At 39.6% G+C, this 23,819-nt stretch overlaps 1 protein-coding gene across 1 annotated transcript in view; it reads right to left on the bottom strand.

The window, feature by feature from the left end:
- LOC138795198 (titin homolog) overlaps positions 1-23,819 on the bottom strand; it is a 207,060-nt gene that overhangs the window by 44,171 nt on the left and 139,070 nt on the right. The window contains exons 44-50 of the mRNA XM_069974193.1: positions 22,798-22,836; positions 21,778-21,819; positions 20,534-20,578; positions 18,409-18,453; positions 17,155-17,202; positions 13,690-13,737; positions 9,078-9,098 (exon numbers count right to left, since the gene is read on the bottom strand). Of these exons, the coding sequence (XP_069830294.1) occupies positions 9,078-9,098; positions 13,690-13,737; positions 17,155-17,202; positions 18,409-18,453; positions 20,534-20,578; positions 21,778-21,819; positions 22,798-22,836 (288 nt within the window). The remainder of the gene's footprint in view (positions 1-9,077; positions 9,099-13,689; positions 13,738-17,154; positions 17,203-18,408; positions 18,454-20,533; positions 20,579-21,777; positions 21,820-22,797; positions 22,837-23,819) is intronic.

Raw genomic sequence — 23,819 nt, 5'->3', positions numbered from 1 at the left:
ACCAGAAGAACGACTACAGGCTGCATGAATGCATAAGCACTATGTGCATTGACCCTTCTTGGTCCTCAGATGTAGCGATTTACCTACAGTGATGTAAAATAGCTTGAGATAGCCATGTAACTGCTCAGTAAATGTGCCAAACTGTAAAATCCATTTACAAGTGTATTTAAATAATACTAATTTAATTACTTTAATGCAGCAAATCTGAAGCAAGACATTTTCTAATGGTTTATGTGGTCAGAATTATAACATTTCAAGCCTAATAGTTTTGTAATGATATTCTGCTTCCACTGTGCCCAGAATAAAAGACTGGCATGGATGACTGCAGTAGGAAGAGTTGTGTTTCCTTTCATTTTCTTTGATAATGTAATACGCTATTGAGAAAAGCGTAACGATAAAATGTTTTTTTAAATCGTTTTTTAAATACATAAGGCTGATTATGCCCTTACAGCTCTGTCTGGCTCTGACTTATTTCTGCTTTCCTGCTGGACACGCCCCCTCCCTGCAGATCCGTCCTGAGTGTACGGACTCTGACAGGAGGATCAGATAACAGCCCTGACACACAGAGAGACATAAACAAAACCTACCCCCCTCCTAGCAGCACGTTCTCACAGAGATCACATAGTAGAGCTGAGGGTGTTGTGTGTGAGGAGCAGCGCAGGGGAAGAGCTGGATGGAGGGACAAATACCCAGTGCTTCACCAAGGGGGGACATGCCACCATGACTCCAATGTACTACATGAGGGAGAGGGGGTGAGTCACTGAGGGGAGGACTACAAGTCCCAGCACAACACAGCTGTAGTCCTTCCATAGTGCATACAACATTCACTATCAGATGTCTGCAGTAGGTGCCCCCACCTGCATGGCTGACATTATCCTACAGTGTTATGAGAGCAGATGACTGTATCTAATCCCACTGTGTGTGATACCATCTGCTGGAGCTTTGTATCTAATCTTACATTGTGATACTGTATGCTGGGGCTGTATCTAATCCCACCTTGTGTGATACATCTGCTAAGGTGCTGGTCAGTGTATGGAGGGAGCCAGCCAGGGAGATGAGGGATAGGCCACGCCCACTTTCATGCAGCCAGAAGAAAATTTCATTTATTCCTCTGAGCCAAACAACTGGGGATATCGCAGCAAGCGCATACACTATCAATGCAGTTTAGGGCTCTTTTTATTTGAGGAATTTCATTTTTTGGTTACCGAAATTATAGTTACGCTTAAATAGTATTTCATAGTATTTCCATCGATCCTTTGGTCAGTCTTTTTTCAACCGAAATCAAGAGTGGAACTGACAGGGGGCAATTATAATGAAAAGATTTTGCAAATGCACTAATTTGCACAGTTTGGCTATGTTCACACTACCTCATTTATATGTAAAGAACGGACGCTGATTGCAATGGAATCAGCATCCATTCTTTACTGCAGGGGCAGCATTGCATTGAAGTCAATGCAATGCTGTCCGCTGTGTTCACACATCACTATGTTAACGCCCGTTCTTTAGAACAGCGTTAAAATAATGTACCTGTCTATTCAATGAACAGCATCTGAAAATAATAGCTGTTCACACAATGTAATGTGCGGTGGCAGCTGCACATTACATTGAAGTGAATAGCTAATTGATTTGCAGGGACACCGGACAGTGCCCACAAGTCAATGTTAAAAAGAAACATTCCTGCAGCCAATACAGAGGTATCAGCTGCAAGTACGTCCTGAATGCAGCCTGGCAGCCGGCAGTTTAACAGCATCCGTTGCTATGCAATGGACGCTGTTAAAAATAGTGTGGATGTAGCCTTTCTGTGTTTTTAACTTAGTGTACTCCTGATTTTGGTTGAAAAAAGACTGTCCAAAATACTGACAGAAATACTATGTGTGAACATAGATCATAAAAGCAAATGCACTAATTTTTGTACAAGCAGAACCAGTGATAAATATTGAAAATGTGTTTATATAATATTTTTATTTGTATTCAGGTATTCATTACCTATCATAGTTTATTCTCTGATGCAAAGTGTCAAAGAGAATGTTCAAGCCCCTTATGCCTCCTTGCTCCCTTTCCCATCCCTAGCAGGGCTTAATTGACAATCATCTGAAAGCTTCCAAATCCCGCCCCTGCACACATTTTTTTATGCACAGCACAGGAACAAGATTTGGACGCAGTGCTCAGCCCTGTCAATCAAGCAAGATTGTTGATGTGAAGGTTAACAAGGACACAATAAACTTACAGCGCCATCATGTATTATCTGCCTCATGTGTCAAATACAACCACACAATACAGAATTTCAGTAGCAAATAAATCTTTATTATTTAGCATTAAAAATACAATTTATTAAAAAGGGGGAAAACCATGCATTAAAAAGATAGTGGCAATCCCGGAGGGTATACATAAGTACAAAATACTATATTATTGCTATCTGCCCAACTCACAAAAGCTGCATAAATTAGGGCATAATATCACATATGTCATTACAGGGTCCATATCAAAATAGAATAAGTGCAAAAAATATATATAAACTACCTGGGAGTCTCAATGTATAAAGTGCTATATACAAATAATTACATACTTCACATAACTTCCCACTGATATAGCTGGACCACATTTTGCCCTTCAATCTCTATTACCCTGCAAAGGTTTGGGACAGAATAGAGATATTACCTATGATTCCCTGACAATCACACTCCTCCGGGTCGCCACCACCCCGACGTGCGTTTCGCAATCTTCATCCGGGGTTTTTTAATGCTAAATAATAAAGATTTATTTGCTACTGAAACTCAGTATTGTGTGGTTGTATTTGATCTAAGGTAAACTGAGGTAGAAGTCACTATAGTGCACATAATTTTGTGAATAATTTAGTATTTTGTTATAGTATAGAGTGCACATTGACAAATTAGATATTAATTGCTGCTAGATCAAGAAGATATCTAATACTTTTCATATATCCAGCTGTGCTCGCAGAATGTATAAAAATGCTTTTCAAAGAGTCAAAGAGGCATTCCCAAAAAAGTTACAAGCTGGAATGCCTCCTCTCTCCCCCTCCCTGCTTGGTTGACACCTACAAGCTGGGTAAGGTATGAGAGGGGGAGGGGAGCTTCTTTGACTCTGGAAGCACAGACGGATTTATGAAAAGTATCATGTGTCCCCTTAACCCAAAAGCTATTAAACTGTGTCAGCAGATTAGAAGATAAATTGAAGCTGATAGATTCAAGTATGATGGATGTCACTAAAATGTTCACGCCAATATCCAAATCGTCCAATCTACCTCAAGGATTCATGGACGTTACGGAAGGCTAGTGTTTGCCCGCTGTACAACTGAACATATGATGTTGGTAATTTGTGAGTATCAGCAGAACAGCACTGGAGGGCTTGATTGATGTGCTAATGCTCTGCATGTGTTTGGCTGATAGCCCAGCAAACAAAACCAAGCATCTTAAATGATGTAACATTTTCAAGGCCATTAGGCAAACACGTGTCAGGCTTTCATTCACTTTGTGGAGGACTGAAGCAGTATTGAATTTTCCGGGTCATCAGTTAACACGCGTTTGTAAATCAGACACCAATGGAAAGGTGTTTTGTTTACTTGTCCTCTTTTCTGTTGGCGCTGCATATAACAAGCAAAGTCAACAGACTGGCACAACCACAGCTTACTTGGCTTACTTTACTTATTTTTATTTTTATAATAAAATTCTCTTGATTTAATACTTCAGTTCTTGTAGACAATGCAGAATACTGTGTTCAAATAACGTAACTTTTGCATAAATTACGGCCGTTGTTGCAGATTTATTTATGCAGTAAATACGTTGTATGTGAATGAATGGAATCCCGTCCGGAGCATATACACATAGTATACTGTGCTGCGGCCGGGATTACAACCGGGCGCATGAAAAACTGACATGTCAGTTTTGTGTGGCTGCTATTCATTGAATAGTAGCCGCACAGACATGTCGTTTCACACACTCCATTGTGTGTAACAGTGAACTTGGGTGTGGGTGTACACGGGTACTGCAGTATCGGCTGGGATGATCTTAACTGACAAAAGCCGTTCTGTGACACGGCCAGGTCACAGAACGGCCGCTGTCTTACAGCGTGTGAACATGGCCAAGGGCTATGTTCCCATGGCCAGGTTTTATGAGGAAAAGTGTCTGTATATTAATATTGACGGCTGCAAATAATGATCATGATCGTTATATTTTGGCTGTCATTATCAATAGACAGACGCCTTTTCCGGATAGATGCTAGCCCGTTCTCAGAGTGGGAACTTAGCCTTAAACCTCTTAATATTTCTGCATTAAAACTTTATGGCTATGTTCACACGAATCACACACTTTGACCAACGAATTTCATATACCTCGAAGTGCTATGTGCATAGTGTCAGAATAAAAAATAACGGAGGCAAAGTGTGTATCTATTAAGTATAGTCAGCCCTAGACCTGGTAATCAAAGTAATATAGGGGAAAGAAAAACATACATATGTGTAGGCAACTAGTCATGTATATAACCAAACCAGAAATAGGGTCCCATAAATAGCAAGTGCAAAGGTATGCAGGGAACATCTGGTCATAGGCAAATCAATGTCTCTTAATTAGTTATGAGCGAATACCGTTCGATCGAATAGATATGTGATCGAATAGTAAGGTATTCGATAGTATTGAATATTATCTAATAGTATGCCGAATATTCAATAAATATTCGATAAGCGTATTAATACCCCTTCCCTTGCCCTGAGGTGTCATTGTGGACTTGGTGAACCTCCAAGTGGTTAAATAGATGTTTTTCAATAATCGAATACTTGTTCCCATAGACTTTAATGGGATCAAATATTTGATCGAATAGGCGAATATCAGGGAGATATTGTACGAATATCGAATATTCGAATATTTCACTATTCGCTCATCACTACTCACAATGTAAGGATATAGGGCTGGAAACAAATACAACATGCAGCAGAACCGTGCAGTCCTCTTACCCTCAGGAACACCACAACGCACATTTCGGTCACGCCCTTCGTCCTGAGGTGTTCCTGAGGGTACAAGAACTGCACGGATCTGCTGCATGTTGTATTTGTTTCCAGCCCTATATCCTTACATTGTGAGACATTGATTTGCCTATTACCAGATGTTGCCTGCATACCTTTGCACTTGCTATTTATGGGACCCTCTTTCTGGTTTGGGTATATACATGCCTACACATATGTAGGTTTTTCTTTTCCCTATATCACTTTGATTACTAGGTCTAGGGCTGACTATACTTAATAGATACACACTTTCTCTTTGTTATTTTTTATTAAGATTCTATGCACATAGCACTTTGATGTATATGAAATTTGTTGGTCAGTACATTTTACATGTGTGGACCGTGCACTTTCTCCCCCTATGCTGTCTTGTTTGTTTGTCTTGCTTTCTTTTAAGGCTATGTTCACACTACGTATATGTCCGGCCGCATATTTTCGTGGCTGGACATATACGTGTTAAACTCCGGCCGGGGATTTACGTAAGTTGCGGCCGGCTACGTATGGTCCGCGAACTTACGCCCGTAATCTACTTACGCTTCCCGAGCGCCGTACGTAGCGTTCTGACAGCGGTCTTTTACTTGAAAATCTTCGGCTAGCCTCGGACACCCCACAGAACCTTTTGGATCGACGAATCAAAGTGCAAAAATGAAGAAATCACCACTACGTACGGGACCGCATGTTACACTACGGGCGTAAGTTACAGCATTTTCGTCCTCAAACAATGGTCTGGTTTATTTTTTACGGCGCCGCATACGATCCTGGCGTACGTTCTTACGTAGTGTGAACTGTGCAGCCGTAGATCGTATACTTTCCATTGTACGCAAGCTACGTAAATCTCCGGCCGCTTATTCACGGAACGCGCTAAGGCTGGAAACTTACGTAGTGTGAACATAGCCTAAAACAGTAATATCATTTGTGATATATGAATTTTTTCTATTTTTTTAAATGAAATTTATCAATTATTCTTCTAGATATCATTTGTGTGGCTCAGGTGTTTTGTTTTTGGGGTTTGTTGGATTTTGCGAGACATCTTTGAGCATATATTTTTTGAACCCATCGTGGGTCAGTGAGCAAAAAAAATAATTTTTTTGGGTGTTGATTATATGTTCCAACAATGTAAAAATAAGGGCAAATAACGTCCTTTGTTGCAAAACAGTGATAGTTATTAACCCCTTTGTGCACAGATTTCCGGGTCAAATTGAAGCAATGTACCTCCTCGTCTTCTAAGAGCCATAGAGCTTCACAGGGTTTAAGGAGGTTACTGACAGACAGCTGCGTGAACGCAGCTGTCTGTCAATAGCTCCAGTGCCGTCCACACTGATGTGTGCTGGACCATTTAAAGCCCCTTCAGTCCAAGAACGTATATATCCAAGTCCAGGAACGTATATATCCACATTTCTACTGCATGTGCAATAGGAACGTATGTATACAGATTGTGGATGTGAAGGGGTTAATGACCATGATCATGAATAACAACTATTGGTAAAATTGGCACATGGCATTTTTGGGGGGTCAAAAACACTATGACCAGATGTTAACTGAGAGTCAATAGGGATCAATGAAAAGCAATACCATGCATATGTATATATATATATATATATATATATATATATATATATATATATTTTTTTTTTTTATTATTTTTTTTTATTTTTTTTTTTTTTTTTACTTTGACATCTTTCTTTGCTGTTGTTGCACATATAATATTAAGGACAGCGACTAGAAAGCATGGTAATCTGGAATTTTAGGATTAAACCCTCCATACAATTAACATTTCATAAATTATGTACATTACGGATATTGCTGCCTGGGAAGGCAAACATGCTACTAATCACTGATTATACAGTAGTTTTCATTAAAATGATATTTTCATGACAGTTAATTTAATTTGTTCTGATGTCCATGCAGTCATGTGAGTAAATGCATTAAGAAATTATTCTTGTGCCATTTAATATCTAAATTAGCGGCTATGGCTTGAAAATGGTGGCGTGAGGCCACAGAAACGTTGCCTCTTTGATTGCTGTGCTGTAACATGATTTGATCACTGGAATAAATCACGTTTTGAATTTCATTGCATCCCGGAGTGCCGTTGGATTTACTTTAATATATTAGGAGTTCATGGTTGGAACTACTACTGGCACCCACCTCACTTATTTTTGTGCTGCTGACATACTTGTATATAAATTAGCGGCTATATATGTAGAGTTAATGAAATTAGTTGTATTGTTTATAATTTTTTTTTTAAATATTTTAGATTATATTTTATTTATGTTATTAGGATTATTACAGTTCTGTGCATACTAAAATAGACGTAGGGTTCTTTTTTGTTTTGTTTTAAGTTAATGAACTGTAAGCTGATTAAAATGCATTTAATAGGAAATAAACATTTTTTTCTTTTTCCTTTAGTTTTTTTTTTTGCAGCTGTTAATTTTTTTTATATTACATTTGTATTAGATATATTTTTTAAAGGGTCTACTGTTTCACACGTTTATTTTAAACTTGTTTATTAGTGTATAGGATTAGCCTACTATATATCAGAGTCATTATGAGGCTATGTTTCAATAACATCTTTTTTTGCAGTTTTGTAGCCATTTTTTTTATAGTCCTAATTTTGGTGCCAAATAAAAAGTAAAAAAAACATTGTGGGAGCCTGAAATAAACTCTTATTAGGACTATCTATACTATTCTCTAACAGTAAGCTTAGTGTGCACACAAACCTGGAGTCCTTCCGAGTTTCCCAGAGCTGACTGTACAGCGTTCCCTGACTGTTTCACTGTGCACACCAGTGACCACATCAAATGGTTAAACTAATTCTGAATTCCTTAACCCCTTGCATCAGTAATCTGTATATATACATTCCTACTGCACATACCCCGTGCAGTAGGAATGTATATATACGTTCTTGACTGAGGGGCTGTAGATGTGTGCGGGACCACAGCTGTGAGAGCGGTCTTGCACACATCAGTGTCCTGAGAGCCCAGCATAATGACAGGCAGCTGCGATCCTGCAGCTGCCTGTCATTAACCCCTTAAACGTAGCAATGCACAGCAATCGCAGTGTTTAAGGTAGTCAGTGACAGGACAAGCTCCTGTCACTGACTGATCGGGGCCCTGAGGGGGTCCCAATCGCTTTTAACGACAGGTGGAGGTAAGTCACTTACCTCAGTCTTATTGGATCTGTGTTCTGTGCATAGAGTCTGCTCTCAGGTAGGCTCTATGCATAGATCCCCTATAACACTGATCTATGCTATGCTATGGCATAGCATAGATCAGTACATCTAATCTAATTATTGCATGTTTTACTGTGAAATAAGGCTATGTTAAAACCTTGTTTGAGACCGGCCGTTCTGTGACCCGGCCAGGTAGCGGAAAAGCCGGTCTGTGAAAAGATCATCCCGGCCAGTATCGGCTGGAGGATCTTTGCAGCCGCAGAGTTCTGTGCGGGCACATTCGCACGCGCCCGCATCAGAACTCCCCACTACATACTATGGAACGAGTGGCTGGAGCTGCTTGCTCCACCGTGTGCACTGACAGGGTTCTCTGTGGCCGCTATTCATTGAATAAAAGTTTAAAATACCCCCTTGCCCATTATAAAAAATCAAAATATGGAAAATAAATACATAAACAAACATATTATATACATTGTAGCATGCAAAATTTTTGAATCTATTAAAATTCCCACACAAAAAAACAGGATTGCTATTTTTTTAAATTATATATATCAGAAAAAAAATTATAAAAAGTAATCAAAATTTTTCTTTTACACCAATATGATATTAGTAAAAACTAGAGATGGAGTTTAGACGCAGGTGGAAAAGGTGGAAAAATAAAAGCACTATGGCTCTTAGAAGACGGAGAGAAACATTGCATTAATTTGACCCAAACATCTGTGCATCAATGGGCTCAGTATTGAAGGGGTTAATATTGGTTTTGTTTATACATGTACTTTCTTTTAGGTGCTGCTGAATGTATAAACAGAATAGCATTGATCTTACTTTAAGTTTACGAGGTAATCAGGTAAAAAAAAAAATCCAAAACATGCTGCAGAAGCATGCAACATTGCTTACCTGCCTGTCCCAGTTCTGAAACTACCAAAAAGAAAAAACAAAACAAAACAACATTTGTTTTGGTGGTCTTGTTTCTGTATTTTGTGGTTGTTGAGCAGTTGTAAAAGGGGGACATTAGAGATGAGCGAACCGGGTTTGGGTTCGAGTCGATCCGAACCCGAATGTTCGGCATTTGATTAGCTGGGGCTGCTGAACTTGGATAAAGCTCTAAGGTTGTCTGGAAAACGTGGATGCAGCCAATGACTATATCCATGATTTCCACATAGCCTTAGGGCTTTATCCAACTTCAGCAGCCACCGCTAATCAAATGCTGAAAGTTCGCGTTCGGATCGACTGGAGCATGCTCGAGGTTCGCTCATCTCTAGTGAACATCATGCTAAATAGATGGCCGCCAATAAAGATCACTTTTTATTTTTTATTAGTGGCCGTCTAATTAACAAGACGCCTGCGCTCTCCGATATGTTCCCTCAAATGACGGCCTCAAATAATGATTATGATTGTATAGACAGCCGCTAATCATGATCATTATTTGTGACCTTCAATACCAATAGACGAATGTCATTTCATTTTAAAATCTTGTAGTGGGAACAGGGCCTTTAATAAGCTTAGAATTTTTATTTGCTATTTTTCATACCAGAGTAACCAAAGTTTAAACAGGACAAAATGTATGAGGGATAGTTAAAACTTTTTAATATAGTAAGGCCCCCTTCACACGTCCGGAAAATCTGTCCGGATTTCCTATCAGGAAATCCGGACGGATTTCCGGACTCATAGACTAACATTAGACACGGACACCCTTCCGGATTTTTCCGGAAGGGTGTCCGTTCCGGAAAATAGGACCGGATTTTTTAGATCCTGTCCTATTTTCGTCCGGAAATCCGGCACGGACGCCCCCATAGAAGTCTATGGGAGCGCCGGAATCACGGGCATTTTCCTGATGTATATCAGGAAAGTGCCCGCGATTCCGGACTGGTAGAGAGCCAGCCCCGGCCGCCGTCCGATCACCCGCACACCCCCATCCCCCCCGCACCGCACCGCACACGCTGCCCGGCACTACAGATCCCCCCCCCCGCCGCCGCCGCCGCCGCATCTGACCCTCTCAACCCCCCCCCCCCCACCACCCCCCGGGAACTCACCACCGGGCCGGCCGCCAGATGCTCCAGTACCTCCGCCGCGACCCCGCCGCCGCCCCCGCCCCCGCCGCCGCCCCCGCCCCCGCCGCCGCATCTGACCCTCTCCCCCCCCCCCCCCCCCCCCCCCGGGAACTCACCACCAGGCCGCCCGCCGGATGCTCCGCACCTCCGACCGCCGCCGCTGCCCGGACCTCAGCACTGCACTCTGACCCGGACCCCAACCTCGCGGCCCCGACAGAGCAGGATCCGGGACAGGTGAGATTAGGGCTACTACTCCCACCATGCTCTGCTGGCAGGCCATGATGGGAGTTGTAGTTCTGCAGCCTGTGGCCATCCAGGTTGCAGAAGTACAACTCCCATCATGGCTCTGCTGGCAGGCCATGATGGGAGTTGTAGTTCTGCAGCCTGTGGCCATCCAGGTTGCAGAAGTACAACTCCCATCATGGCTCTGCTGGCAGGCCATGATGGGAGTTGTAGTTCTGCAGCCTGTGGCCATCCAGGTTGCAGAAGTACAACTCCCATCATGGCTCTGCTGGCAGGCCATGATGGGTGTTGTAGTTCTGCAGCCTGTGGCCATCCAGGTTGCAGAAGTACAACTCCCATCATGGCTCTGCTGGCAGGCCATGATGGGAGTTGTAGTTCTGCAGCCTGTGGCCATCCAGGTTGCAGAAGTACAACTCCCATCATGGCTCTGCTGGCAGGCCATGATGGGAGTTGTAGTTCTGCAGCCTGTGGCCATCCAGGTTGCAGAAGTACAACTCCCATCATGGCTCTGCTGGCAGGCCATGATGGGAGTTGTAGTTCTGCAGCCTGTGGCCATCCAGGTTGCAGAAGTACAACTCCCATCATGGCTCTGCTGGCAGGCCATGATGGGAGTTGTAGTTCTGCAGCCTGTGGCCATCCAGGTTGCAGAAGTACAACTCCCATCATTGCTCTGCTGGTAGGCCATGATGGGAGTTGTAGTTCTGCAGCCTGTGGCCATCCAGGTACACGGGTACCTGTGATTTATGTTGCCATACTAGACAATATTATCTCATCAGGAAATCCTGAAGGTTTTTCCTGATGGTTTCCTGATGGTAAAAACGGATTACTGTCAGGAAATCCTGATACTATCCTGATGACATTTAAGGTCTCCTGATCAGGATTTCCTGACAGTAAAAACTGACACGGACGTGTGAAGGGGGCCTAAAGGAAATTAAAATACAAATATTTTTCCACTGTAGGTGGAAATGTACAGTAGGATGAAAATGTTCTTTGGATGCAAAAAAGAGGTTAGTGTAGCATGTAGATTTTGGCTTTTCTTTCATAGGCTATGTTCACACAACGTTTTTGTTGTCCATTTATAATTTTTTTAAAAGTTGTCCGATGTTTTGAGGATTTTGTTCAAAGCTCTCTAATCAGAGACGCTCGGCTGCTCGGGAGAGCTTCAGAAGAATGACAGAGGCTTCGGGTACTTCCGGAGCCTCCCGAAGCCACTGTCATTCTTCTGAAGCTCTCCTGAGCAGCCGAGCTTCACCGATTATACACCCAGTCACTTATACGCCGGAAAATACGGTAATTAATAGAAAGAGGCCACATAAAACATAGACAAGATCTCACAAATAAAATTAACAAAAGCACATTGAATTTATTTCTTACTAAGCTTATATGATGTATTATTCTTTGTTTCGACAGCACAAAGTTCACTAAATTCTTCTGGTTTACTGTTACACAGAGAGTGTTGCATTATAAGAACTCAGTAACATGACCACATACAGATTCTAGATAGGAACCAGAAGTATTTTTTTTTTTTTTACTTCAGTTATAAATATGATATAAAACAATATATTTTTATTATAAATTTAAAATCAATGGCTATGTTCCCACATTATCTTTTATTGGCCAAGTGACGGCTGTCTTTTAGGATGGCCTTCATTTTGAGACCAAATAACAGCCGTTATTTTAAAACAACGCCCAGTGTTTCAAAGCAACAACCGTTATTTAACGTTAAATGATGTCCGTCCAATTAAAACAACCGCCATTTTGCCTGTGTATGTGTGTGAACATAGCCTTACATTTGTACAAATATATTATGGTATATTTTAGATATTATGTTAAATATTTAACAGACAGCAAGGCACCATAGATTCCCAGAGTGTTTTATTTTCAGCATGTCATAAGAACCGTCAATGTCTTAGCCATCCAAGGCCTTTCTCAAGCTAAGGCAAAACTATAATATCAGTCAGTGTGTAGTGTGCCAAATGAGCATCCGAATATAGAGAGTAATAGGAACAGTTTGGATTAGCAGTCAGGGCCAGGTCACCTGACATGTCTATGGAATGTAAAATCGTGCTATTATTACAGTTTCAGAGTTGTTTCAGGAAGTGTTAAAGGAACATCTGGTACCTAAAAAAAAATACGTAGGATATATGTATGTTTGATATTGTGGTTTTGTCTTGGCTTGTAAAATGCCTTGTGGGGTCAGAATATTGTGTAGCTGAATAGTAGATAGGGTTAAAGGGGTTATCCAGCACTACAAAAACATGGCCACTTTTCCCCCTACTGTTGTCTCCAGTTCAGCTGCGGTTTGCAATTAAGCTCCATTTACTTCAATGGAACTGAGTTTCAAAACCCCACCCAAACTGGAGACAACAATAGGGGGAAAGTGGCCTTTTTTTGTAGCGCTGGATAACCCCTTTAAAATAGAAAGAACATGAATCCTACTCCATTGTGTTGATCCACAAATTTTTTGACACATTGAAATACTGCAGGAAGATTACATTTTTTCTTTCTCTGCATGGCTATGTTCCCAATATGTATTTTTTAGGTTAAAAAAATGCTTTTTGTTTAAAATAAGGACAGCCGTTATCAATGATCATGATCTTTAATTGTTGGCCGCTATTATAAAAAAAAACTGCTGTTTTTCACCTAAAAAAGACATTGTAAAAACAAAGCCCATATTTGTGAAATTGTGAAAAGTTGAACCAAGTTAAAGGGGTTGTCCAGCAAAAAATCTTTTTCTTTCTAATCAACTAGTGTCAGAAAGTTATATAGTTTTGTAATTTACTTCTAATAAAAAATCTTAAGTCTTCCCATACTTATCAGCTGCTGTATGTCATTCAGGAAATGTTGTTTTATTTTCTGTCTGACACAGTGCTCTCTGCTGACATCTCTGGCCGAAACAGGAACTGTCCAGAGCAGGAGAGGTTTTCTATGGGGATTCAAAGAAAACTGAGACAAAGTTCCTGTTCCAAATATATATAACTTTCTGATATCAGTTGATTTGAAAGAAAAAGATTTTCGCTGGACAACCCCTTTAAGCACTGAGTGGTACATTTATAAGACACTGAAGCAAGTCAATGAAGAACATTTTCATACTGAAATATATGTTCATGTATATGTTCATATATACTCTAGTGTAAAGCACTTTTCACTATAATGTCTTATTTAAGGTCCCTTTATACTTTGGCTCTGGTATATAACTTAAGGAAGTTACATACTTGGCTTTTCTTCACGAGCAGCCTCTTCAGTCTTCAAGACCTCTTGGCCTGTAAAAGAAATATAACTAAGATTTAAAGTCTATATTACAGTTTATATGGATATGTTGGAATCAAAACTGTATATTTATCTTGTTTGGTATTACATCAGGTAGCCCCATGTATACTGTATATAGTAGTAGCCTAACTAAATAGTTTATTTTGTGTGTGTGTGTTAAAGAAAATACTGCAGCAGTATGGAAAAAACATGGATCTTATGTCGCTATGATTGATGAGATTCTTAACCCCTTCATGTCCACAATACGTGTGTATATATATATATAGTCACCCTGGTCATCTCATCCTTCAGCTCATTCTGGCCGTAATATTTATTTTAACCTAATGCCTAGGGTAGCAGGAGCCTATTACATACATATTGTTGTGTCAGTATGGTGGATGTAAATTCAAACTTGACCACAAGTCTGGTGGACCGGACTGAAAGCTGTCTGACCTGTAGTCTGGCCTGAACATATGTCTATAATATAGACATATGTAAAACGCTCATCTGTGGGAAGCCTTAGATGCAAATGTTAATATGGAATGCTTATGGTAGATCAGTACAAAGTTGGAATCAAAAGAACTTTCTAGTTTGCACCTTGCCCTTTCTTACTAAAAGCTCCCTAAAGACTATGAGGGAGATTTATCTAACTGGAGTAAAGTGGAATTGTCTTAGTTGCCCATAGCAACCAATCAGATTCCACTTTTCATTGCACACAGATTCCTTGGAAAATGAAAGGTGGAATCTGATTGGTTGCTAGGGGCAACTAAGACAATTCTAATTTACACCAGTTTAATAAATCTGATAAAAGTGATTTTTAACAATTAAAGACAAACAATGGCAAATGAGAGCTACTTCAAATTGTTCACGATATTACACAGAGCAATAGTCTTTAGGATGCCTTTACACAGACAGATTTCTCTTTTTTTTGAAGCCACAGCCAGGAACAGAATACAAACAAGAAACAGGTCTGAAAGGAAAGACTGAGATTTCTCCTCTTCTTACATCCATTCCTGAATGTGGCTTCCAAAATCTGTCAGATAAATCTTTTTTTGTAAAGGCACATTTAAGCCCTTATTACATGGGGTGACAGAGAGGAGTAAACGAGCGCTGTTAACGCGCTCGTTCTCTGCTCGCTGCCGGCGCTATTACACACGGCGGCAGCAAGTGGGTGAGTGCAGGGGGGCCATGAGGAGCTGCAGTGGTTGCTAGATCGTCCGGGCAGCCCATAGAAGACAGCGGCGGTCCGATGCCGCAGCTCCTATTCCATGGAGCAACAGCAACAGATTGTTGCTATCTAAGTTGTTTGTCTTTCAACATGTTGAAAGGCAAATAACAGACAATGATCAGCCGACATTGTTCATGTCGGCTGATCGTTGTCTTCTATTACACAAGACCGAATGTGGCCGATAAACGTTTCATGTAATAGCCTTAAGTTACAATCGTTACCACGATCGTTTACTCCATGTGATCCCAGCAAAAGAGTGACGTGAAATTACATTGAAAGATTAGCGAACAACTAACAAAATGTTTATTATATAATTTTTAGAGATGAGCGAACTTTTCAAAAGTTCGTTCCGACTGGACTTTTTTTTAAAAGTTTGGTTCGACCGGATTTCGGATTTCTTCGGATTTCATAGTTTAAAGCGTCTATATGATACGGGGGTTGTGTATTTAGTTGAATTTAGGGCTCTACATGTCAGTAACATTATTATCTTTTCAATTTCTCAAAGTCAATTTTTTTTTAGACTTCAATATTCACCATTACAGGGTCTATGCAGGAAACCCACCATTACAGGGTCTACGCAGGAAAAAGGTCACAAATGCAGTGAAGGAGCAGCAGTTGTCATTGGAGGCCAGTGGAGGTCCAGCAATAGTCATTTGAGGCCAGTACAGGAGCAGCAGTAGTCATTGGAGGCCCGTCCGGAACACTTCCTGCTTTCTAAAATGGCGGCTGCCATTTTAGAAATCAAGGGAAAAAAAATTCGGAGTGGACTTCCAAAAATCAGATTTTTAACGATTTTTAACACGATAATCGTCCTGTGTAATACTTCCCTAAGGTTAATTGTGGGCATTTCTTTAGTTTATATTGTCAATTAGGGTCACATTGATTTTTTATTAAATTATTAAACATCCACCACTGCAGAGTTTGCTGTACATCTACAGGTAATGCAATGCAAAAATTTGCAGCCGTACTTTACATGGCAGTTATTACAGATTTTGCCTTTTATTTAAATCAGTTCCTATCGTAATTAATTACAAATCAAATACAGCACATAACTATGAATTTTGGAAATGTATTCAAGTAATGAACTAATGCTTTTCCAGGAGATACAAAGATGAAAAATCTATGCCTCAAGAGGTTTTTCTCTCCTCACATAGCACAAAGTAAGATTCAACCACACAAGCTATATGCACAGTAATATATTTCATTTTGTAATGTTAAAGTGCTTTTTTTCCCCTTCTGTTAACAACTCTCTCTAAGATACACAATTCCTACAATTCCACATCAGATAGATTTTCAGATATAGCAATCTAAAGGACACCTTTGAAATTGACACGGACAACGTTGAAAAACATTTTTTAAGGTCTTGTTTTGAACTTATGTGTGCATTGTATGATGGGAAAAATAAACTTGCACCATATGTCTTTATTAAAAAAAATGGTTTATTTTTGTTTTACAGCCTCTATAGTGCCCTGTTATTTGTGAAGTCCACAAGAGAGGATATTTTCTGGTGGGTTTCTTATTAGCTTGTCTTTCTTCAATTAAAGTAACTTTTAGGATATGTTCACACAATGTTTTTTAGGTGAAAATAAGACCGTGAATAATGATCATGCTCTTTATACAGCCACATTTTTTGCAAATAATGGCTGTTATTTTAAAACAAAAGTAGTTATTTGCCGTGAAATGATGTCCATCCAAGAAAAACTGCTGTCATCTTGAAGGTGTGTGAACATAGCCTATGGGCCCTATTACACAGAGCGATAATAACGCGAATCAGGCCGATCTATTGCTCTGTGTAATAAAGACAACAATCAGCTACAGAGCCGATAGGCTGATTGTTGTCTTTTGGCTAGTTTTAAAATCATTGGCTGCTGATACACACATAATTGTGTGTATAAAATAGCTATTACTTACATACACCAAAGCAAGGGCTGCACAGACATCACTAACCATTGCTGCACAATAATCAAGCCGGGCTCTGTAAGCCAGCGCCGATCTAGCAGTTTGGTACTTGCTTATCGGGAATATTGGGCATGTCACTTCTTTCGGCGGATAGCGGAATACGTCGGCCCATAGAATGGTGTCTATGGAGCCAGCGGAAAGGCGCGCGGCCTTGCGCGCGGACAGATAGCGGAATTCCGCAGACATTATCCGCAAGAATTCCTCAGTATGAACCCACCCTATATGAGCATATGTGCAGACCTACCTGTTTTTGGTTGCTCTGGTTTCTTTCCAGTATCCTCTGTTGATTTTTCTAAGAAATACAGTTTACATTAGCAATGGTTTTTCATGTTCATTTGACATTTATATTCTTTGCATTCTTGTTCATATGTTGTTTGATTTTACCACAATGTATAAAAAAATGTATTTGTATCTAAAAGAGGACAATCTGCAGACAGGTTTATGGGTGGCTTTTGTGTGGGTTTTTTTTTCTGGCATAAAAAAAAGCCAAAAAAAACCACAGAAAAAGCTCCCCCCTACCTTATTATCTGCTCATTATCAGGCAAAGCTGTCTTTATTACAGAGGAGCAAAGTGAAGATGGGTTTGCTGAGTCCATTATAACCTATGGAGGGGTATGAGTGAGCGGGAGGATGAGACAAGCAGCCCTGATGTTTGGAGGCTGTCTGGGCACCTAAAATGCTGGATTCACAGATCAGAAAGGTCAGTGCTTATCTGAAAACTTGGTAAGAGAACTGGCATTGTTTAAAAATAATGGACGTTATTTGCCATAAAATTATGGCCATCCAATAAAAATAGCCAACATTTTTACGGTGTGTGATCATACCTTCAGGGCAGTGCTTACACTCTCAGGCTTTGTTCCTACTAAGTAATAATATTGTTGAAAAGCGAACGTCTCGTTAAATGGCCAGTCGCAAAAAATTATCATGATTAAAGATTTTGGTTAATCCCTGGCACCTAACTGCCAGGTGTGAACTATCTATCGTGTGAAAATATGGTGGCTGGCATGTTTTTTTTTGCTAATTTGAAGACAAATATGTCAAAAATTCGCTTAGTTCACAAAACAATTTTTTGTCAGATTCATCAAGAATAATGCTTTTCATGATTTGCTTGGCTCATCTGTAATCATGATCATTATTAGCAGTCATCTATGTTACAAGACGGTTGCTTCCCCTATATTTTCCCAAAGTGAGAACATAAAGGGAGATTTATCAAACATGGTGTAAAGTGAAACTGGCTCAGTTGCCCCTAGCAACCAATCAGATTCCACCTTTTTTTTTTTCCAAAGAGTCTGTGAGGAATGAAAAGTGGAATCTGGTTGCTAGGGGTAACTGAGCCAGTTTCACTTTACACCATGTTTGATAAATCTCCCCTTTAGACTCACAGTTCTCAGTGTAGTTTTGTGGCAACTAATTAAAAGAATCATATAAAAGCATGTAGTTAATAGATAACATTTCTAAAGATTACATTTTTTATAATAATTACTGTAATTAAAATTACCTTTTTTAGGTTTTTGTTCTTTTTCAACCTTTACAATTGGTAGTTCTAAAAAAACCAAAATCAAACATGAAATCAATTAGATATGGTATATTTTGTACAAAATCCCACATAGTTTTGTCCTGTACACATTATGAGTAAATGTTGACCTAAGAACATTTGTATTATATTTTGATATAGAAAAATGTCTATCTTCCACTTGTATGGCTACTTAGCTACCCCTTTCTCCTAAAACTGCCAAAGTTGAGAGACAAGACAGGCTCATAGAGGGATCTTTTACATATTGCTCATGAAAGTCTATACAAAGGGTGGGGGTGGGGGTGGGGGTGGGGGTGTGTGAAGGAGTTAGTCGCAAAGTGAGACAGAGGCACATTGAGATGCTGCAGAAAGATCCAGTGTGTTAAATCTCAATCCAGTGTTTGAGTCACAGCTTACATTTCAATGGACTGATTTATAATGTCATCCATGCTGCTGCGGATTTTGTGGGTGTGCTACAGATACATAGGGCAAGAGGGTGCCTCATCTGTATGTGTGCATTGAATGGGAGACGTCAAAACCGTTAGTCTCCTATTTCAGGGACAACTGAAAAATTTAAGATCAAACCCATAATCTAGAAAACTGGTAGTAAAGTCATATACCAGTTATATAATGGCAAGAGATTATTAGTGACCATTTACGTTTTAGTACACTTAAGTATTTTCTACAGGGCAGGTATTTGTAGCTCTTAAGGAGGAAAAGAAAAAACATATTGTGCAGGAAGGGGGTGAGGTGGTTGATTTTAAAGAATCCTTGTGTCCCCACAGAACAGCATCCTCGCTCTCAGACCCCCTGCCAGCATCCTCCTGCAACATCACAACCTGGCTGATGGATTGCCCCCTCAGCCAGTCATGGACTGGGATAGGACACCTATACAGTCACTTACTGGCTGAGCAGGCAATCCATCAGCCTGGTTAGGTACTTTTAGCTGGGTCCTGATGTACTAGGAAGCAAGGAGAATATGACATCTAGTGGGGGGTTTGTGAGCCTGTTAAATCTGTGCTGTGGGCATGGGGACTGGTTTGTATACATTCTTTATTATGTTCCCCCAACACAAGATTTTTTGTTTTTGCCAGTGTTCTCATTTAAGTAGAGAAACATATGGTATGAAAAAAAAAAAAAAAAAAAACATAAATAAAAATGTTGCTAAACATTTTCCTTGTTCTGTTTTTATGCTAAAAGTACTGGCTTATAAAATTAAAAAGCAACTATGTATTTTCTACATTGAGGTCATTTCAGCACAGAGCAATGACTCATGGTTACCTAACTGATGTCTCACAACTTAAAGGGGTTGTCCGGCGATAAAAAATTATTCACAGAATAACACACATTACAAAGTTATACAACTTTGTAATGTATGTTATGTCTGTGAATGGCCCCCTTCCCCGTGTTTCCCCCCACCCACGCTAGACCCGGAAGTGTGGTGCATTATACTCACCGCATCTCGTGTCGTCCACGGTCTCCGATCGTCAGCAGTGACGTCTTCTTCGGGAGGCCGACGGATCTTCCCAAGTGGGATCGGAGACCGTGGTCGGCACGTGACAGGTAATGTATAGCACACCACACTTCCGGGTACACGGGTGGGGGTGGTGGGACACGGGGAAGGGGGCCATTCACAGACATAACATACATTACAAAGTTTTATAACTTTGTAATGTGTGTTATTCTGTGAATAATTATTTATCGCCGGACAACCCCTTTAAGATTTTTTTTTTATAAATAATTGTGTTGTATTAATGATAGCTTTCGATTCTGTTTTTGCTACATTTTTCAAATTATACTTTTGTGTGAGGATAAAGCACAGCAGGAAAACAGAAAAATGAACCTAATAATCTGAGCAATTACTCTAAAAGCAAAACAGGTGTAAAGTGGAAATAAATTTATTTTTTATATAATGGGGAAAACTATCTGGAGATTACAGCACAGCTTTTAAAATATTTTATTGCCTCCTAAATATTTTATTGGAAAAACATCAACTGTGCAAAAAAACGATAATGATGCAGTAAAAGGAGAATGCTTAAGAAAGTTTTACTACTATGCCTGAAAATAAAATCCCCTGTAAAGTATTAAATATACAAAGAAAAATTATTACCTTGCTTTGGTTCTGGTGTTTTATCTGGTTTCTTCTCTGTTGTTTCTAAAAATATAATTAATCAAAATAGAAGACATTAAATATTGTGATTTAAAAGGGTTCTCTGTCACTTTACCATTGCTGGTCTATATGTAAGATAGATCATCAATGTTTATTTAATGCCTACTTTTAGCTGTCAGCATAGTATTAGCATAACAACGGTCCCTCTACATTGTTACATGAGCATATCAGTTTTCTTTCCAGTACAAGAGGATGTATTTGGTACTATTTAACCCTTGCATGTGTCCTTGAGGCAGAATCACCCATGCAGAACTGTGCTTAAATCAACAATAAAGGCAATGTAGCACTTGCTGGAGTGCCACAGTTATCTTCTTGTACTGATCAGGGTAAAGGTCCTAAGACTTAAAGGACCCCAACAAAAAAAAAACATTGATGATCTATCCTTTGAGTGTTAGTGTAATTTGTAAAAATACTGATGTCTTCCAGACATGTCAAAACTTTAGCTCTCACCGAGGTCTCATTTCTGAGGCCAGCCACATTTGTTAGTAATAGCCATGTGAACCATGAAGCCATGCATATTACCCTCGACTGACTGCCCGATCCAACTGATTACAAGTGTCGGACTTATGATGGAGCTGCCTTTTGTAATAAGTTGGATTGTGCAGCTAGACAGAGAGTGGAAGGCCATGTGCTTGACCTTGCTATAACTTACAATCTGTGCCATCTAAACTTCAGTTTGAGGTCCCGAGTGCTCTGAATTAGGTTTTGTTTAACAATATATTCAGCTTTCCCTCAATCAAAAAAACCCTCAAATCCAGATGTGCTACCTTGCAGCATTATACCCAAGAAGACTGGAGTACTTAGGTGCTTCACCTAAGTACTGAGTAAAGAGTCTCCTTTTCTAAAATTAGCAAAGATTTCTAACATTCTCTCTTCACTTTATCATTATAGGGTATTAAGTGCACAATCTCATGTCAATGTCATGAAAGAAATATGCGCTTACTGCACTACGACTTTTTTGTCAGCCACTCATCCTAGCTAGTGAATCTATAGCTTTCCACTAGCTCATTGTTGTTGTTTTTTTAATTCTCATTTAGTCAATAACTAATTTATTTATAATATTATTCACCACTCAATAATACCATACTGACTATCATACAATGATCTGAGTGGGAATAACATAAACTGTGTAATAAAGCAGAAAGTGTGGGATGGATAAAAATGTGTTAATGTTGGCAGTTTACCTTTTCTTTCTTCTGTTGTTACTTGTATTTTCACTGGAGATTCTATAACGAATAGGGAAAAAAAACATATAAATTGTTGAAAAATGTATGGCAATTTTTACTTTGCAATACATGTGGAAACTAGTAGAAGGACTTTTCGGCAGCTCGGCCAAGTCCAAAATTTTCTTTATTTAGCTTCACATAAAATCCACAGCAAATCAAACTGACATGTTTCGATCGCAATCAATCTTAATCATAGTGTTCTATAATTATGATTACGATCGAAGCACATAAGTTTGATTTGCTGTGGATTTTATGTGAAGCTAAATAAAGAAATTTTGGACTTGACTGAGCTGCCGGAAATTCCTTTTCCACTTTTACCTATGGTGAACACACGCTATCCGTGCACCGACTGGAGCTAATTTGGACAGGTATGGTTAGCTTGCCAAAGACTTTCCCGTATACTTGTGGATACTAAGAGACAGCGCATCCAAAATAAAGTGAAGTTTTAATATCACACCACTATGGCATCCTGGTGTGATATTAAAACTTCACTTCACTTTAGATGTACTGTCTCCTCTACTGGATCTTCTTCCAACCTTGGGCCAGTTTGGTGAGACGTCCACCCATCTATTTAAGGACATTTAATACATTTGTGGACATGTGGATACTAGGTTCACATCACAATTTATTTTTATATATTGTATTTATGATATATATATATATATATATATATATATATATATATATATATATGCAGTGGTCTGTAATCTAGAAGACAGTGAGCTGTCAACAATAGGAGGAAAAGAGCAGGCATATCAGAAGAAAGGAGACAACTTTGCCTAACATGTTTGACTATGTTTGTAATTGAGATGTGAATACCCCTTTTTGTAAGTGTAATGGCATCAGAACAAGTGTTTACAAACTAAATCAAATTAACATCAATTTTAAAGAAATTATAGAATATTCAAATCCTCCAAAATTTAAATCCTCCAAAATTCTACACATTCCTCGTCACCCCTTAAAATAGCCAGGAATTACCTTTCTTTGAGACTTTTTCGGCAGCTATCTCCAGGGTTTCTAGAAAAGAGAAGTTGAATATGTAACTTCCAGTATTTTTTATAAAAACAATATTACACTTGTAGCCCTAACAACATTAAGGAGTACCTGTCACAAAAAATGTCTTCAGACATGTCAAAAGTTATTGATCACAGCAGGTCTCACTGCTGATAACCACTGGGATCAGGAAATACAGACGGGGAGAGAGTGCAACAGCTGTGAGCTGTCGCTGGCCATTTTTCTATTACAGCTTAATCTATCAATAGAAATCTATGAAACGACCTAGATGACCAGATTAAGCAGCTGGGGAGTGAATTGCGCTGCTGCAGTGTCCGCTCCCCTGCTTCAGTATATCTCCAAATCCCAGCAGGTGTCAGCAGTGAGACCTGGTGAGATTAATAACTTGATCATGACTGATGACATGTCAAGAGGTTTTTTTCATAACAGTTACTCTTTAGGCAAATTAGTGTACTACAAATTTGAAAAGAACGACATGGCCACTAGAGATGAGCGAGTAGTGAAATATTTGAATTTTCGAACATCGAGTCGAATAGACACCAATACTTGACTATTCAATCGAATATCAAATCCCATTAAAGGCTATGGGAGAAAAATGCTTGAATCTTGGAAATCAAAGTTTGACCACTTGGAGGTCACCAAGTCCACAATGACACCTCTGGAACGCAACTGGGACAGCAGGGGAAGCATGCCTGGGTGCATCTAACACGTCAAAGTTGCAGCATTACGCCACTATCACAGCCTCCCAACAATACACTCTAAACACTTTCAGTGCACAGCCGTATACACAATATATATGTTTTTTTTTTTTTTTAGAAATGCCTTTGGGTAACAGGTGTTCCAATGGTTAATGTTACGCACAGAATGCAAAACAGTAGTACTACATTTTTATATTTTTTGGCACACTGTCAGTATACAGCTGTATACCCTATATGTGAGGTTTCCACCAATTAGATACTGTACACTGCAGTCTGGTCCTCACTGTG

This window comes from Dendropsophus ebraccatus, chromosome 6 (assembly GCF_027789765.1).
Source record: "Dendropsophus ebraccatus isolate aDenEbr1 chromosome 6, aDenEbr1.pat, whole genome shotgun sequence".
NCBI lineage: Eukaryota > Metazoa > Chordata > Amphibia > Anura > Hylidae > Dendropsophus > Dendropsophus ebraccatus.
This window is presented reverse-complemented; position numbering and strand designations above follow the sequence as displayed.